Here is a 16,466-nt window from a genome sequence, read left to right on the forward strand (position 1 = left end):
GTTCTATTAATCTTCTTAGAGAGCATTTTGACAAGGTAAGCTATAAGCTATATTAAACTGAGAAAATTGAATCACAAGTTAAATTCAATCAAATGGTTTGTCTGTTCCAGAGTATCTTTACATTTGGGAGATAGAAGCATTGTTATAGACTATATAATATATATCACGTCATTCTAGCTAGCTACCTATCAGAATTATGGGACGTACTGCGAAAATGTGATCATAACCAACCGGAATTAAGGAGATAGCGGCGGTACAAAAATTCTTTTTAAGATATCAAAATTTCATGTTTTTCAAGCTTTCAAGATTTTTTCTTTTTCAAGATTTCTTACATTCTTTGAAGAGGTAACTGATGATCTTTAATTAGAACTGAGAGATCTTTCAATAGGGAACTTTGTATGTTTGTTGTTTTATTTGGTGTGATCTCCCATGCCACAATTTATTTGAATACTAGAATAGGCCGTTTGTTGTCATAAAAATGTCATTTTTCCCTCTCATTTTTAGAACTTTGCATATTGGAAATTTGATTGTTAATCTACTAATCAACCCACAAGACTTGAAATATTGAATGAATATAGAATTTGTAAAGCCCTGAGGATACATCAGTTATCAGGAGCATACCGGATCGAGTGGTTAAGGGAGAAAAGAGGGAGTGCAACTACGTACAATAAGTCGGCTTAGATATGGTCACCATAAAGACGCACGATTATATGAGAAATACCACGTCATAAGCAATCAGCCGATTCCTATATCAATAGAAACCAGAGTCCGGATCAATACATAAACATTTTGGATGTGCGAAAATATACATCAAATAATATAAAATTTAAAATCAATACATTAACTTTTAAAATATGGTTTAAATATACACTGACCTAACTTATGTCACTAACATACAATATACAGTCACTGAAAAATCAGTCAATTCTTACATAAATTAGATCAATGTATACTAAAAACATATTTCCAAAGTTTGTGTATTAAATATAAATTCTGAACTTAAATTCTATATTAGTTGATGCATGTTTTCCCACAGATGAAATGTTTATGTATTGAATGGAAATTGTTATAGCTCATTTGTATATTTCAGTACATTATATTTTTATATTTAAAAATGGCAAACTTTAAGAACACCTAATTGAGAACCTTACACATCTCTTTGAGTTTGTTATACAAAAAAACATTGAGGAGCAGAGTTGTAGCTGTCACGGCTGGAGGATCAGAGTCTCCAGAGAAACTTGTTTGTCATTGTCTATTGTCAAAAGAGTCGTAGCTGTCAGGCTGGAGGATCAGAATCCACTTGGTCCAGTGAAGATGGGACTCCACCACAGTCTATGGTATGTGTAGAGCCCTTGGGAGCAGCATCTGCGGGCTCTGTGTTTTCGTATTCAGATAAGAGATCCATAAACTCACTGAGTGGACGCTGCACCTTTCTGTTTGACGCCATTGCAGGAAGGATATCGTTTCTCAAAAGTTCATGCTTCTTCACCCCTTGGACGTTAAATTTAAAAGGTAAGTTTTAAATTTAAGGAGTCAGAAATATGCAGGGATCAACAAGACCAACCTGTTCCGTCCTGGCTTTCTGGCCATGTACTTTCTCACATCAACCTGCAAACCAGCAAGCTCGCCGCACGGAGCTGAACCCAAATTCCAGGAGCTATTGAAACTTGAGGAGGGGAAGCAGTCATCAGCAACTCCAGCCAGCACCTTAGACGCGTGTCGAAGAGGAACGCATGACGTGTGGCCAAAACAACAAGTGGAGATCCAGATTTGGATAATTTCACAGATATGACTTTTACCGTGCCTGTAAAAACGTAACAAATAATTTGGAGTTTATTGCATCACACAAGGTTTAAAATAACTTAACCACAAGAGACATGATCTGAATATAGTAGTACCTGCAGAAGATAAATTGGAATCGGAAGAAGAGACCAAAGAGGATAAAGAGTGATGGAGGATGCATTTCCTATTGAATAGATCCCACACATATAAACATCCTTTTCTTGTGACAAGCAGCAGTTTCCAGCTTTTGTCACAATCTATAAATGTTGCAGCAGATCCCGTCATCATTGTAGGCATTGCACGCCTTCCACACTTTGTGTATACCTTCAGACCAAAATAAAAATAAATAAATAAATGTAAATATGTTATGCTCAAATAAGAAACACCGGGACTATGATTGAATGCAGCAACTGTATTTATTTACCTGGAGACTTCCATCTTCACACCCAACAGCCCAAAAATTTGGATTCCCAGCCAAAACTGTGACTCTCCCCATAATCCGATCAGACCAAAGAGTTTCACCTAATCCTCTGCAAGAAATCTCGGTTTCCTTGATCGTAGTAGATGTACTTACTACACCAAGAGTGTCTAAACCATGCTCCTTTGGACAAGCTTCTAAGAAAACAGGTACTGTGCCCACCCCTTCTTTCCAATCAAATACCCTTATCAACAGAGCTGTTGTGCTAGATGATCCCTTTACGCCTACAGATTGCTCCGCATTTAAAACCCCATCTCCATCAGATGTTGTTCCTGCAACCTTCTCGATAACAAGGCTCTCAGAGATGGTAGCACGAGCTGTAATCTTTAAACGCTCTTTATTACCATCAGGGCTCCTCCTGACCACTGATGAATCCTTATTACTAGTCTCCACAGGGAAACATCCTCCTCCCTTGGGCGGAAAATTATTGGATTCTCCATTATTATTCTCATGCTGGGGAACTCCAACGGCTTCAGGGATGATCCTCTTTCTTCCGTCAGGCCTTCTATACACTTTTTGATTCACAGGATTATTAGATACTCTATTTGAGGTTGAAGCTTTATTCAATGCGTCTGCTGTCTTACTCCTATCATTAGCCTGAGGTTTATGCTTCTTTGCACTACTACTACTCTCAGACGGTTTTGTTGTCACTTCTGAAACTGCTCTCTTACTACCGGTTGGCTTCTTCGTGGCGACTGTTTCAAGAAGTAACTGAGCTGGGCTCTCAACTAAGTTTGCTTGCCGTTGCCCGCCTCTTACATCCCCATATCGACTCTGCTTGAGCTCATCGAGTTCAGAATCGGTTAGTCTAACACCTAGCTCTTTTGGCTCAAAGTGAATCATCGCCACAGTTCCGTCCAAGGAACATGCAAAAAGTGAATATCCATCAGGACTCCTGTAAGTTTCAGAAAAAAATAAAGAAAAATATATACAAAGATGCAAATAAATACATTGCTGGATATATAAAGTTTTACCATGATAGGTCAGCAACACTTTGGCCAAAGAAATGTTTTGCGACAAAAAGAGGACCATATATTCCTAAAGTGGACCATATATAGTTGCAAAACTATGATTTATTATATTTTGAGTTCATCAATACTATTAAAACAGAAGCACAAAGTTGGACCCAACTTGGTTCTAGGTGAAACATTTAAAAAAAACTATACTCTAATATTTTTGCCTAATCTATATTATAACTAAATATTCACCCTTAAATATAGCTAACAATATGGTAACACTAAATCCGATAAATATCATTGTCGACCGATAAGGAAAACTTTATATGTTTCAAATTAAATCAGAACACTATTATATGTATACAACCTAAACGAAGGTTGTTACCAAATATACAATCACAGGTTTAAATAAATAATATTAGCTTTCTAGATATGATCAATATACGGAGTAGTATACGGAGAATCACATATTGTTTTATAAAAATTAATAAAATGTATTATAAGAAAATATAAAAAGTAAAAATGTTTTTTTTTTTAATATTCTTTTAAAATTCAGTCTGGCCACTGAACCAGATTATATTTTTGGACATTGGGTTATTAGGTCGACTGCGGGTAAACTGTGGATCAATAACTTAATTAATTTTATTATATATATATATATAAATAAAATACAATGAAAATAATTTTTAAAAATATAGTAAAGTTTAAAAAAAATTCTTTATATTCCATTTCACATATAAAATATAATAATAATTTTTTTGTAATGGATTTAGGAAATATAATAAAAAATACAGTAAGATTGAAATTATAAATATTTAAGTATCTAATGTAAACAATGAAAATTCAAATTTAAGTTTCAAAAATAAAAAAAAGTTTAACCAAATTAGATTATGTATTGGTCATCCATCAATTCAATCGGTAGCTCCGGACTTTAGTGGTTTGCAGTTTTTACGGGTTTTAAATGATGAATATTTCTTAAAACTAAAACCAGATTATATAGCGGGTCACTAGGGTTACCAGTTGAACCATGAACCCCCGATCAGATTTAAAAACACTGATTTAAATGCATAAATTTTTTAGATAAACAAAATTCTTACAAATTATCCGAATATTTGTAAAGTTAATGAAATTTTGTATCATAAAATATTCCGCGCTTTTGAAAGCGCGGGTTAAAATCTAGTTTCTAGATTAAAGTAAACTGTCTTTTTGAATAAAAATAAAACTATGTCTGTCTCGAATGAACCATAGTTAAAAAAAACCATAGTTTTCTAATATGCAGCTTGTTTGTACATATCAACTTGGAAGTTTCTTCTTTTTTATTTTTTTCGAAACTATCAACTTGGAAGTTGGAACCCTTTTTTTTTACTGAAAAATACATTACCTCATCATCCTCTTCTAGAACTTGTTGATTGTTTTTTTTTGTGCAAACATGTTTTCATTAATACTTCTAACTGATTAGAAGGATAAAAACAACATCTAAACAATGTGCGATCATAATGAAAGTTTCTAATACAAAGCAGTAAAAAGATAAAGACACAAACTTAAGCAAGTTTGATAATAAGTCGAAAGAGTTTTCAATCACAGGAATAGTCACTGTATATCTTGATAGTGAATGCTCCGTAACCTCGATTCTCATCAGAATGAGATTCTTTGAACCTTCCGGCCCCAAACAAGCCATTACACAAGGTATCAAACGGTAAAGAAAACGACAATGCTCATTAGCTTTGAAGCCAAGAGAAGAGTACCTCACATGAGGAGGGGTTTTGATGGGAATTTTCTCTCCTACAAAGAGGAGGAATATGGAAACTTGTTGATTGTTATAATCTGATTTATCAACGTTGTCATAGGATAGGATTGGTAGCAGTTATTAGTAACTTTTTCAAGCTTGTAGAGCTTTAATTACTATTTTTCCTTGTCTCATAGTTCGTTTTTTGTTTAGTGTTTATGTTCACTGTTCAGTCAACTTGAAAACCACTAAAACCGTTAAAAGCCAACCGCTTTAACTAAGTTTTAATCTCGTTTATTTTAACATGTTTACCAAAAAAAAAAAGAAGTTTTCCCAAGAATTTTTAGTCTCGCTTATCTAGCGTGGAATTTTTTTTTTTGATATTATCTACTGTCGAAAGAAAATTTAATCCCCTTTTTCTATAATTTAAAGAAAAACTTTTTGCATTTTGGATCACCGGGAATCAAAGCCAAGTCAGTTTCCTAGAAAATTTCTGAATGACTTTAAAAGTCTTTAACATATACTTTCATGGAAATGCGCTCGACTGGCAAAATAATAAATGAATTTACTGCACATACATGAAATCTTAAAATCGATTTGTCTTCAAGACTTCAACTACGCTGAAAACTAAAGTCTACATATATACCCAACTAGCTTTATACAAATAATCAGCTATTTGACCTCTTCGACCAATTCGTCTAACGTTCACCACCTCGTGCATATGAATGTTTGAACATTTGATATTTTTCTTATTGGTTTTGTCAACACTGAAGTTATTCTTTCTTTCTTTTTTTGTCCCCATTAGCTATTCATTATATCAAGTATTTTATCATTAGACGAATATCTGAACCTTGTGAAGACACTGAAATCATGCTTATTTCATGGGTTAAAGGGCTATTTGGAACTTTATTTATAAACACTGAAGGCATTGTTGAAACCAATTAGAACCCATTTTGATAGTTTTTTGTCCACTCTTGGTTATATGTTTGCAACACCGATCGCACCCTTTTCCTCACTTCATTTTATTCTTATAAAATGTCTTAGTTTTACTCGCTTATGTATTTTGTTTTGTTATCGACTTATGACATAAAAAACTTAGACTAATCAAAATATTTGTAAAAATTGACATGCAAATAATTTTATTTCATTCTGATTACCCGAAATTATCAGCAGTAATATTTAAAATCTAAAACTGTAAAATACAAGAAACATAAGAAAATGCACATATTTCTTAATTTTTACAGATAAGCATATATTCTTAAATGATATGCTATTAAATTTAAATATCAAACTTTTATTATAGAAAATAAAATTAGCTTATTGATGACTACCCAATTTAGACATCTTTTTACCTTCCGAAAATCTTTAATAACTTTTCATATTATTAATATATTAATTCATTGTGGATATCATGTATGTTAAACTATACATGTACATGTTTTTTCTTTAATATTGACTTTGCATCTACTAAGTCTACGGAGTCAGTCTCAGAACACGACATTGTAAAACCATCTCTTTCTCTACATGAAAGAGTTTGTTTTTCTCGGGAGTTCTCGGAAAGAGTCTTGAGTGGAACTTTTCTATATGCAAATTGCAAAATAAATAGTTTTATTATTTATGTTTTGAGATTAATAAGGAATAAGCTGATATAATCTAACGTTTCGAGAAACCATTTTTACCCAATGATATGGAAATGAATTTATAATATATATATATATATATATATATATATTCTTTCTGTTTCACAAAGAATATCACTTAAATATTTTTCACATATATCAAAAAACTTGTTGAAATGTATTTATGTTTACATTAATGTCAAATATTTAACCAATAGCATTTTAGATAAATAGATTTATTTATAACTCTATATATTTTATAATTAATATTAACTGAAAGTAAATATAATTACATTAAATTGTAAAAATTATATTTTTATGTAACAAAAAACTAAATTGACACTTAATATGAACTAAAAGAGTATATATATATTGAATGTTGACCTTTTTAAAATTTCAAAATTAAATAACTTTTTTTTTGTCACGAACAAAATTAAATAACTTAAAAGAAATAATTACATCACCACGAGGAACTAAAGTTGGACACATGCGGCGAGCAGGATATTTTTTATTTTATACTCCTTCCCTTTCAAAACTATTAGTTATTCAAAATGGTAAAAAATATTCTTAATATACAAAACTACATTGGAATTATAGAATAACATTTATTTTTTGAAACAAAATAAAACATCTAAAGTGATACTTATTATGAAACAGATGGATTAAGTAATATTAAAAAAAAAGTTTATGAAACACATTTTGTTGTAATAAAATTTTGTACTAATTTTTAGTACTAATAGCAAACATAAATTTGTGCATTAAATTAAGTTATTTAATACAGCCTTCATGTGGACAAAATATATTGAGAAAAAAAAAATAAAGATACCACCAAACAAAATTTTGTCTCAAAAAATAGCATCACAAGGAGAAAAATGACCAAATTTTTTTATTAAAAAAGTAAATATGCATTTATAACCATTGGGTTAATTAATCTAAAACTTAGGGTTTAAAGTTAATGGGTGGAGTTTTAGAAATGTATTCAAATTTTTTAAAATAAAAAATTAAAATTAAAATTTTCAAAACAAAAAGTGTTATTTTGGCTATTTTTGTGACAAAAACTTAAAAAGTGCTATTTGAGAGAATTGCCCAAAAATGTTTGAGTATTTTGGACATTTAATGCGGTGTTATACAAAATATTTTAGTACTAATAGATTAGATTTATTATATGTCAAAAATGTGTGAAATAGATGCTAAAGATATAAACAAAGTATCATATTTCGTATCTGAACGGGTGCTACTTGGGTGACCTTTTGATCGCTATCTTGTATGCATGAGATGTAGTTCTATATTGTCCAGATGCAAGAGTTAATGGAAAAGATCCAGTAATGCTTCATTCACTAATGCAGAGGTTTTATGATCATGTCACAAAATACTTTTGCATGAATCATGACGTTTTATTACACTCTACAAAAGCAATAAAAGTCATTAGTCGCACAATAATGATATGTCGAACCTTAGATCTTCAAAACTAATCCACAACCAAAAATTCTAACTCTGATCTTCAAATAGTTTAGGCAATTTTGTCAATTTTTTTAGGCAATTTTGTAGTTTAGGCAATTTTGTCAATTTAGGCAATTTTGTCAATTTTTTTAAAAAAAATTATAGAATTTATGAAAGCTTTTTAGATTTTAATTTATTTAAAGTATCCAAATAGATAACTCAAATACCCAGTAGGCCAGTACATTTAATATTCCTGTCCTTAACCAATTGAAAAAACAAAAAATATCCCTAACAGTAACTATATGAACGGACACAAAAAGGGAAATGATACGGAAATTTCAAATTGGGTCCGGTTCGGGATCCTACCGTCCCAGAATAATTAGGTAGGTGTTGAGTCGGAAACTAGTAAGAAGAAACCTAGACTGATTCAATGATATGTATGTGGCTTACAAAAAGCACTCACTGTCACACATAGATTTGACTAGCCTAGAATTGACATAAACGGTACCACAGAATGGCCCGCGAACAAAGTATGAAAAGAAAAATAGTAATAAATAAAGAAAATTAAAGTTGAAACGCGTAAAAAATTCCTATTTCACTCAGAAAAACCGATCTCTACTTCGAAACACCTTGCACTTGCACCTATTTAAACTCATCATGACCCCCATAAAGTTTCACATAAAAGTCAAAGTTTTGTAAACATACACAAAAAGAAACTAAAATGGTCGAAGAGCTTCCCGTAGGGTTTCGCTTCTATCCGACGGAAGTAGAGCTGATTTCATTCTACTTAAGAATCCAGCTTGGCGGAGGACATGCTACCATTTACAGCCTCATACCCATCATCGATGTGTTTAACGTTGAGCCTACTCAGCTTCCAAGTACGTATGCAAACACCATTAGCTATATGTATGATCTTGATGATAATAATGAATCCTGGTCTGTTGTTTAACTTATATATGACCAAAAGAGGATATTATACCGATACGTCTCATATAGTAGAGTTTTACTTCTTCTTCTTTTTTTGCATTTCTGATCATATTGTGATTGTATGCACAATATCTAGGGTTTTTTTGTTCGTTTGAGTTTATGTGTTTTTTTTAATTTAAACATTTTATATGTAAAATAGTTGTCAGGAATCACATATATCTGTGTCTAGATTGTTTAAGATGCTAAACGTGAATGCAAAATAACAAACAAACAGACAAAAAATCGAAAAAAACTAAATTGGTTTTTCCTAAATATGACCGTAAACGGAAAACACATAAACTGAGGCCTAACGCTGGAGACTTGTGTTCTATGTGGCTATCTATTTGTAGATCTTGCGGGAGAAAGGTGTCGAGGAGACAAAGAACAATGGCTTTTCTTCGTGCCAAGACAAGAGAGAGAAGCTAGAGGAGGAAGACCGAGCAGGACCACTAATTCAGGATACTGGAAAGCAACTGGTTCACCGGGGCCTGTGTTCTCGCCGGATAATCGAGTGATCGGAGTTAAGAAGACGATGGTTTTTTACATCGGGAAAGCACCTAAGGGGAGAAAGACAAAGTGGAAGATGAATGAATATAAAGCAATTGACGAAACAGCCAGCGTATCTACCATCCCTAAGGTACATAACCACTTGTAATATGAACACTTTTATCAGATACGGGATTCGAAAATATACATATATAACTATGTCTCACACCTTTAGGACAAACATATGAAGTCTATAACTAACCGAATAAGCTTTAAGAAAATTATTACAGCAGAAAAATATCAATACAAACTACAATTTGTTTCTTTCCTACCCATTATTATAGAGGTTTTAATATGTTTTATACATATAATCCGGTTTTAACTTGTTATAGTGTTTTCAGAAGTGACTCACAGAAAAAATGTGCTGTTGATTTTTTTAGAAAAAACATACATGTTTGTTGTAGTATTTGACATTAATTATAACAACTTAAAAGCGTATACATGAAATGAAAAGAAAAAAAATTCATGCATACATTTGATTTTGGGGTAAAATGTTAAGATCATATTTTCTTTTTCTATAAATTATAATATTATATTCATATTACCCTAAGGTGATCACCAGTATCTAAAGTGCTGCACACTTCGAAACAGAAAAGTCGACTTTTTTCAAGAGAAAAGGTTTTACATGATTCTTTTTTTGTTTTTATTCAAACTAGTTGAGGCACGAATTCAGTGTCTGTCGAATCTACATAAAATCTGGAAGCTCGAGAGCTTTTGATAGACGTCCAACGGAAGGATCTGGGACAGAGACAAGGCTTCTTAGCAATGGAATTGAGGAATCATCTCGCAACACAAGACCAACTTCACTAGAAACTACACAAAGCAACTCAGAGATGATTGCTGGGATATCACAACTCCTAGAGAGAAAGCTTCCTAACAATGGAGTTGAGACATCATCATGTGCCACAATATCAACCTCACCGGAAACTTCATATTCAGGAGGTGGAGACCAAGTTCAGTTACCCGTGAATGTTACTAGTACGCAAAGAATTTCAGATATGGTTGATGGGCTATCACAACCATTTTGGGAATGGGATCAACTAAATTGGCCTTAAACCTGTTATATTGCCTCTTTACTACTATTCTCTCAGTTTTTAATTGATAGAATTTCTAGATTTTTAATATATGCATCCCTTTTTATGCTAAACAATCTTGGGCTTCTTTCGAAAACAATTAAAAACTTATGGTTAAATACAAAAATAATCTCAACATTTTAATTTTTAATTTTTTCTATTCACCGTAGAAGTTCAAGTTATTTACGAAATGTTTTTTTCGAAAATGATTATTTGACTCAATCATCCTCATTTTTCTATTTTATTTACAACATTGTAATTTCATCAATACATCTACCACTATGAACAACTGATTTTAAAATCTAAATGCACCTAAAATCAAAATCTACATTTTCATATCTTCATTTTTTATACATACAAACCATTTCTCTTTCACTTTCTCTCTTATTTCATCTCAAAACTTCAACTATTTAATTTCAAAATTTATAACCTTATTTGAGTTACTCAAATTCATGACTCTCGATCAAGAACTAGTGGGTAATTAAAAAGTTATGTGTGTTTGAAGAAGATAAAATGTCACAAGATCTGAGAATGAAATTTAAAATTTTCAGATGTGTTTCTTGAAGAAGACTTCGAGTAAATGCATATGTTAGTTTGCAATTGACTACTTTGCATGTTTTTTATAGAAGATTTTTATAGAGGTTTTATAATTTTCTTTGTAAAAATAAATCGAATAAACTTTTCGAGAATTTTTTTTCTGATAAACATATTAGTTTTGCAATTTACCGAAATTTTGCAGAAATTTAAAATTTTCAAAGAAGTATTTTTGTAATCACATAAAGTCTCTAAAGTCTGACAAAAAGATGTGTACGTTAGTTTTGCAATTGACAATCATAAAACATTTAATATAAGAAATCTTCTACTTTCTTCTAGTAGAAGACTTTTAAGAAGAATTTTTTAATTTTATCACAAAATTTTGGTTAAACTTTTGACTTTGAAAACAAAATTCTATAGAAGCCTCTTCATGGAAGATTTCTTTTATAAAGTCAAATATTTTCAATTGCAAATTAATCTACACAGATTTTTCTACGACATATGGTGATTTCACGTAACAATAAAAAGATTTTTCTATAAGTCTTCTATTGAAAGATTTTTCTTTAACAGATGGTTAAATCAACAAAACTTTAATGTATGTCTGAATTATATTAAATCCACAAAAATTTAGTTAACTTTAAATTAAAAATTAAATCAACCAAACTAAATTTAACAAAATTATAGGAAAAAGGTTTAAACACACACAAAATGATTTTTTTACAATGCAAAGCAGATTAAAAATATAGATATTGTATTCAAATTCATCTAGTAAAAATAAAATTAGGGTTAACTAAATTTTACAAATGGTTTGAATCAGAATTGTTTGAAGTTTTCAAAAATTTAGCCCTATTTAAAATGCAAAAATAAATTATAAAAAAGTTTTAAATATTCTTTTTTGAATGGAAGAATATTCCTCAATGGTATAAACTTGACATTAATGTTAAACAAACAGCAGAAATTCTGATTTAATAGTATAAATGTAGAATTAATTAGAACTAAATAGTTTCGGTGAGTTTATGACGAGTCCAATAGTTGAGGGGAAATAGATAGGTTTGGTTAAGCGAGTCAACCCTTGTTACAAAAATTCTGAAAGGAAAATCGACCAGAAATGCCAAATAAGGATAGGAAGAGTACAACAACGCTAGAGCAAAATTGCTGGGAGAAAGAAGAAAAAAAAACTCATTTTAACCAAAACAAAACAAAAAACTACAACGTTTGATCTTATTTTCTTTGCAGGTCATGGAAAGAAAAGCAATAAAGCCACGTAAACAGAGGCATACAACAGAAGAAATAGTTAAGGCAGGACCAAAACTCATTTCGTTGTCTTCTTCTCTTCTTCTCTTCATGATTCAGATTCTAACGACTCACCAGACAAATGTGATGAGTGAATCGCCGATGAGAAGAATGTAAAGTAACATTCCGGCAGGGAAAGATCAAACCATTTTCACTTTCCGGGAAGGAGGCCGGCGGAATAAGCTTATCAAGTCATCCACACCCTGTCATCATTTTTAAACCACTCTCGGTTAAACTTTGCTTCCATGCTTTGAATAGATTACTCGGTTTATTTATATTTACCCGAGTTGTGATGACGAGGAAGCTGAAAAGCACTATCAAGTATGATCCTAGCACTAGAAGTAAGAGCAAGTCGAATGTTACACTCGCCACCTACATACAACACAACGATCAAGAGTGGTATAAAAGATTTAACTTTAGAAAATGCGTTTTTTTTTTTGGTTTCTCACTTGATTTTTAACCAGTGGAGTAAGACGGACTTTAAATCTCATGAACAAAAGCTAGTTTTAAGAGAAAATATTAAAAAGAGTATGATGAGCGTACCTGGTATATGTTAAGGCTAGCCTTTGTTGAGTCGTAAAAGGTGAAAATTCCATCTAAAGATTCATGTTGAACACTCACTTCAGCAGTATAATCCTCTAGTTCCTGTCAAGAGGTAATCTCATCTTACTCGAACACTAGAAATCATAATAATGTGGTCAACAGAAACAGGACACAAATGTGGTGAGTGAGGAATAGATACCTTCTTCAGAGCCATGATTAATGGTTCACCCTTTGAGAGAAACGGTGCCACCCGAGGAGTTTGTGACAAAAGATCCAACCATGATCTCACATTGAAGGGATTTACAGCCAAACTACTGTCATCTGCAAAAATCTTGATGTCTTTTCTTTGGTGACCATAGATATGTCTCTGCCGTAAACAAGAAAACATTTAAGTCGGTTAACAGCAATCAATGACAAGTACTTGAGTTTGGTGCTTGTCTTACAGCAAGGCTTTCAGCCACCAATTTGACACCCTTAATGATAGCATCTTCACCCACAAGTTGCCTACAGAAAAAAAAACATTGAGGTATAGGGAAAATGTCAATTCTTGATGGATGAAACATTTAAAGAATACGTTGATATAGTTTGTCAGAGTGCAGATAACAGATGATTAGTTTTTTGTAAAGATTACCTTGTGTCCGACAGACTTCCAGCACTTTCCAGTAACTCGGGTGGAGTCGGAAGTCCGGATAGAGTGGCTGCAGTTACTCTGAGTCTTGAAAATTGTTCATGCTCCCAAGCAACCTAAACAATCAGTAGTACTTATTCAATCAGAAAGTATCTACTGTAAAGAACGGCGAATCCAACTGTTGTCAGACAGATAATATAGTGTACAAAACTCAAACAACCCCTACATGAGAGAATCAATGAAGGAAGTGAGGAATACTAGCAATTAACTAAAGCAATATTAGGTTATTATTAAAATTTAGCATTTGAAAATGTAAAGACGGAGGAGCATACTCTTGAGACAGCATTTGAAAATTAGGACATTCCAACTATTCAAATTTGAGCACAGTTCTAACAGTACATTAGACACTTGTAGATTTCCAAAATCAATACGAAAATGGGCATGTGAAACTAAGAAATACTGATGACATAGCACTTTGTTTGCATCATTTCGAAGTTGAAGTAATACTCACACGTGAATTAGAGATATTAATCTTCTTGTGCTTCAGAGCAACTTGAAAACCTAAGTCTTCTGCTACATTAGAGAAGCCCTGTAGAGACGCATGCATTAACGAAATGAACAATAATAGCTAGTCACTGCAACGGTGCATATACAAATGTTTTTACCTCAAAAATTTGTTTTATATAGGCGTTATCTGGAGGCTTTGACACGTGAACCAATAATTCATTGTCCCAAGAGCCTACACTGTTCAAGCAAATGGCATAATCAATGCTCTCACGCATCCTCTGATCAAGGCTCTTCAGCCACTGCAGGAGATATGATGTTTAATGAAGAATACTAACAAGGTTGCAAATGTATAAAGTGTACGAAAGATATGGTTTTCGTAGAATCAGGGAGAAAGGTCAGTACCTTTTGAGTCCCTTCGTAGTTGTAGGGTCCACCAGATGTCAGTGCAAAGAGTAAATTGTACCTTCCCCTTGTCTTGGGATTTGAATAAAGAGTAGAAAATAGTCTAGCTACTTCAAGAAGCGCCACGACCCCACTTCCATTGCTATCACTTCCCACCGATAGTGCCTACGAATACAAGTTAATCAGGTACATACTACCACAACGTTAAGGATATCTACTACTCATGTTACATACAGGAGCTGCTCCGAAGGTATCATAGGATGCAACAATAGCAATTGTTGGAAGCTGGTTGGAATCTCCTTCTGCTCTTGATCCTGGAAGCCATCCCTATACACAAACCAAATCCTCTCAGGCTTTCAGTATGTCAAGTAAGTAACGAAAATAAAGCAGTACTAGAGAGCGCGCGAGCACGTATCCACATCAGTGACAAACAAGGAACGTGCAGATCAAAATTAGGATAAATTTATAATACTATTCAACCTGGATTCAATAATCCTAAACATGAGGGAGTGTACACCAGATCCCTAGTTGCTGGAAAATTGAAGAGCTTAACTAATCGTACAGTGAGGAAATTAATTTATTCCAGGAAAATTGGATTATAAAAAATACACATTTTCAAGCAACCAGCCTACCCATAAATCAGAATTCAACAACTGAGGCATCTACAGACTGTCATGCTAACTATATTCATCGTAAAATAGAGCCAGGCAATGTTCTAAAACTGAACAAGCTAAAAGCACGATAGAGAAAGTTATCATAAATGTCAAAGCTAGTCATGACACAATCAAAACTAAATAAAAATTCAACGAGTTACCTGAATATTTGTGATGGTGGGAGATGCAATTTTCCTAGGCTCTGATACAGAGATAACAAGCTTATATCTGAAAAATATTATTGTAGATAGAATGAGCATACTCAAATATAAAATAACTACACGGGAATGAACAATGTTGAAGATAAAGAGTGAGAAAACTCAAATATAGATACACAGTTCAATAGATCTATAAAGCAACCAACATGATGATAATCAAAGAGAGTTGACTGAGAAAATAGTTGACTAACCCGCCAGTGGTTGCAGTAGCTTGCTGGCCAAGTGCATCATTTTTCTTAACATCAGCCAACATAGCATCAGTCTCTTTATTCTCAAATGCAAAGTACACAGGAAACTGCAAGAATAAAACCAAATGTAAAGAGAGTGCTTTTCAACTAATAGAAAAAGAAAAAAAAACTCACAGGTAAGTTGCCATGGACAAGTAAGTTCTCAAGCTGTGCTAATAATTTCCTGAACCCTTGGCTCTCAGAGATAACACTTCCACCAGGCCTTAACGTCTCGGGAAGCAAAATCAACAATCCCCCAAGAGACTGCTTCTGTGAGACGTAATCTGCCACATCATTTCCACAGTGTAAGTAAGTAAACCTAAACCTAATCCCAGATCAAAGGTGCGAATCAGCTCTGTTACCTTGAAGGAATCCGAGATCGAGCTCGCGGAGTGGGAGGATGAGCACGGAGCGAGACAGATCGGCGCCGCGCTGGAAGCTGAGGGAAGCGGCGTGGTGGTTGAGGGAGGAGAAACGGGAGCCGAAGGGAACTCCGGAGATGTCGTATTGGATGAGACGGTAGACGTCGACGACGGTGGCGGCGTCGCAGAGATCGACGCAAGCGATGAGGACGAGGATGAGGGCGAGGAGTGGATACGTGGAAGCGAAGACCATGGATGACGCAGCAGGTCTGTGCTTCGGCTTCTTATCGTCCGCCATCTGGATCTAGGGTTTTCGTGCAAAGTGGAAGGAAGAGATCTCGGATTTGATCCAAACTCTCTAATCTGTGTTGTTTCATCTGTTGGGTTTTACTAGTCACCACAACACTTTTGACTTCTGATTTTTTTTTCTTGTTTTTTAATGAGGAAAATAAATACATTTAACCCAAAATAGTGTCCAAATAACGAAAACATTTATTATATAAAATTATAAAA

General features: G+C 33.2%; 2 protein-coding genes and 1 pseudogene across 3 annotated transcripts; 1 reads left to right on the forward strand and 2 right to left on the reverse strand.

The window, feature by feature from the left end:
• Window positions 1-1,025: 1,025 nt before the first annotated feature.
• LOC108858570 (protein HIRA-like) lies at window positions 1,026-3,307 on the reverse strand (annotated as a pseudogene).
• A 5,351-nt stretch (window positions 3,308-8,658) lies between these two features.
• On the forward strand, window positions 8,659-10,724 carry LOC108862098 (putative NAC domain-containing protein 61). 2 transcript variants are annotated; one of them, XM_018636132.2, is made up of 3 exons: window positions 8,664-8,879; window positions 9,318-9,604; window positions 10,170-10,724. In XM_018636132.2, the coding sequence occupies exons 1-3, from the start codon at window positions 8,723-8,725 to the stop codon at window positions 10,566-10,568; spliced, it is 843 nt and encodes a 280-aa protein (XP_018491634.1). In that variant the 5' UTR covers window positions 8,664-8,722; the 3' UTR covers window positions 10,569-10,724. The 2 variants fall into 2 exon arrangements, with proteins under 2 accessions (XP_056867272.1, XP_018491634.1); XM_057011292.1 differs by having other exon boundaries at window positions 8,659-8,879; window positions 9,318-10,310.
• A 1,480-nt stretch (window positions 10,725-12,204) lies between these two features.
• LOC108805284 (uncharacterized) lies at window positions 12,205-16,352 on the reverse strand. The gene is made up of 14 exons (XM_018577291.2): window positions 15,954-16,352; window positions 15,727-15,875; window positions 15,556-15,659; window positions 15,308-15,374; window positions 14,728-14,820; window positions 14,494-14,658; window positions 14,250-14,390; window positions 14,096-14,173; window positions 13,588-13,700; window positions 13,400-13,460; window positions 13,156-13,323; window positions 12,957-13,058; window positions 12,696-12,785; window positions 12,205-12,616 (listed from the first exon to the last, which is right to left on the reverse strand). The coding sequence occupies exons 1-14, from the start codon at window positions 16,249-16,251 to the stop codon at window positions 12,554-12,556; spliced, it is 1,692 nt and encodes a 563-aa protein (XP_018432793.1). The 5' UTR covers window positions 16,252-16,352; the 3' UTR covers window positions 12,205-12,553.
• Between the last annotated feature and the right edge of the window lie 114 nt (window positions 16,353-16,466).

The sequence above is a fragment of the Raphanus sativus genome, chromosome 5, assembly GCF_000801105.2.
Source record: "Raphanus sativus cultivar WK10039 chromosome 5, ASM80110v3, whole genome shotgun sequence".
NCBI classification, from domain to species: domain Eukaryota; kingdom Viridiplantae; phylum Streptophyta; class Magnoliopsida; order Brassicales; family Brassicaceae; genus Raphanus; species Raphanus sativus.